The following is a 2500-nucleotide window of genomic DNA, read 5'->3' on the forward strand; positions in this document are numbered from 1 at the left end:
ATATACATATCAACACACACACACACATCAACACACAGATACATATCAACACACACACACACACACACACACACATATCCACACACATATCCACACACACATAAATCAACACACGCATAAATCAACACACACATACATATCCACACACACGCGTATTTGTCCTTAACTGTGTCTCAGTCGAGTGGGACGGTTATCCATCTGCCTTGATGACTTCACTGTGAATCACTAGCTTTGTACCCCACACACACACACACACACACACACACACACACACTTTAGTGAAACACAGGCACTCAGACTGTGTGTACCGTCAGGAAGGAGTTTACTGCTTATAACAGATTTCATTCACACTTATTCTTCTTTATATATATTTATATTTGTAATGTTATCGTGGTTGTTCTGTTTCTATAAAAACTCTTCTTCAGTGTCAGTTTAATAATCATCACACACTCACCACACACTCACCACACACTCACCACACACTCGTCTCTAACACGTGTGAGTGAAGTCTCAGTCTGTAAAGACTGAATCACACACGTGTCTCAGCGGAGGATCGTTACTGCCGTGATGGAGGGGTGCGTTTCTTAGATTTCATTATTATGAGTTATGAGTTCAGTAACTCGACATAATGATAAATAAAGGTCAGATAATAACTCTAACACAAACGTTTATAAACGTGTTATACACAGACACACGCTGAATAGCTGAATGTTCTAAAACATGAATAAAAAATAATATAAATAATAAGTGAAAGCATGATCGAACGAAATACAGTGTGTTAAAACCAAGAGATTGCTTTTGTCAAGGTGAATAATTCACTGTGTGTGTGTGTGTGTGTGTGTGTGTGTGTGTGTGTGTGTGTGTGTGTGTGTGTCACATAACCTGAAGCACATTTATGCTTGGGTGAAGTTTTTATTTTCCACAAATCCATTAAGCAATAGATTTTATATATATATATATATATATATATTTAAATTGATTCATTCTTCATTTAAACTAATTGTAAAGTTAAAGTAAACATTTGCTGCATGAGTATATCATTATGCATGACGTTGTGCACACAATTATTTCTTCACTGATCATCTAGAAAGTATTAACACTTAAAAGAGATCAAAACTTTACCAAACAGTATCACATGTATTTAAAAATAAATAAATGAATAAATAAATAACAGTCTGTGCGGAATGAGAGCTTGCTCACTATGTAGTGCACTAGGTAGGGAGCTGTGCTCTTTCTCATACCCTTGTCTCCGTGCTGAAAATGTAATAGAAACTCCTGATATCCCACAATGCACTGCAGGAAGGTCAGTGTCCAAACCACGTGAGCTAGGGAACGAGTGACATTTAGTGCACTTTGTAGGGAGTAGGGAGCAGGGCTGTGTTTCTGACCCGGCCCGGTGCGTCACTCAAATCGCTCCGTGTGGAAACGTGCGCGACACGGTATGTTTATATATTTATATTGATATTTTTATTTATTTTAAAGAGCTTACTAAGTGAAAGTAAAGATCTCTCTCTCTCTCTCTCTCTCTCTTTATTCTGCAGGAGGGAATGAGATGATGCTACACGGCACGCGGAACCTGAATGTAGAGAAGCTGTGCTGTGATTGGTCGCCGGTGCGCAGCGCGTGGCAGCGGTGGAGTGGCGCGCGCGAGCCGGTGTGTGTGTGTGAGAGTGTGTGTGTGTGAGTGTGTATGTAAATGAGCGTTAATAACGCGACGTCATCACCGTTAACAGCACACACACACACACACACACACACAGAGAGAGAGAGAGAGCGCTGTGTTAATGTAGATTCGCTGCTTCCTGTTTCCTGTCTTCCTGTGTAAAAGGTAAGAGTCATTCATCCATCTGCTAGCCTTCTCTCATCCCCTGCAGTCTGTCACACTACTTCCGGTCTTTATTATTTATTATTTAAATTAATTAGCATATCTGGTTATAAGCAGTGATCCGCTGTGAGCGCGTGCTGAGGCTACAGATTATAAATGAGAGGTGTGTGATGTTCAGTAGTGATCTTCATCCCGACATCACGGTGCAGAGTGGAGCAGTCGGTTTAAACATGTTTACACAGCAATATACAGAGTGTATAAGCGTGGAGCAGTGTGTGTGTGTGTGTGTGTGAGAGTGTGTGTGTGAAATACAAAAGGAATAATCTATAGCACGTTCCTGGACAGGAGTGCAGCCTTGAGCTGTAGAGATTTCCACAGCATGAGCTCAGGGATGATGTCTAGCTTTGAGTCAAATGAGAACCTAATTATTATTATTATTATTATTGTTATTATTATTATTATTATTTTGCATTGTTTATTGCAAATAGGTGTCACAAAGTGTATCAGGTTTGAGCTCGCAGTAAAAGAGGCGACAGAACAATGGACGATTAGTACTTTTTTAAAAAAAATTTAACACAGCTACAGTTGTGTTTCACTTTTAAGGTTTTAATTTGACTCACTTTAGACTTTATGGTTGAAACACTGCAGCAGTTTCGGTCACTGCGCTGATGATTA

The 2500-nt window shown here is 39.7% G+C and overlaps 2 protein-coding genes across 3 annotated transcripts in view; both read left to right on the forward strand.

Annotated features, from left to right (window-relative positions):
• Positions 1 to 1191, forward strand: part of LOC128317698 (meiosis inhibitor protein 1) — a 31537-nt gene extending 30346 nt beyond the window's left edge. The window contains exon 29 of one of the 2 annotated variants that reach the window (XR_008301255.1): positions 178 to 222. Coding sequence is in view for 1 of the 2 variants with exons in the window: in XM_053231379.1 (XP_053087354.1) it covers positions 178 to 229 (52 nt within the window). In the remaining variant the exon portion in view is untranslated. Of the gene's footprint in view, positions 1 to 177 lie in introns of both variants that reach the window. The other variant, XM_053231379.1, reaches the window with a different exon arrangement.
• A 145-nt stretch (positions 1192 to 1336) lies between these two features.
• ccdc134 (coiled-coil domain containing 134) overlaps positions 1337 to 2500 on the forward strand; it is a 10139-nt gene continuing 8975 nt past the window's right edge. The window contains 1 exon segment of the mRNA XM_053231392.1: positions 1337 to 1654. The gene's annotated coding sequence lies outside the window, so the exon portion shown is untranslated.

Source organism: Pangasianodon hypophthalmus, chromosome 29 (genome assembly GCF_027358585.1).
Source record: "Pangasianodon hypophthalmus isolate fPanHyp1 chromosome 29, fPanHyp1.pri, whole genome shotgun sequence".
In the NCBI taxonomy this organism is placed as follows: Eukaryota; Metazoa; Chordata; class Actinopteri; order Siluriformes; family Pangasiidae; genus Pangasianodon; species Pangasianodon hypophthalmus.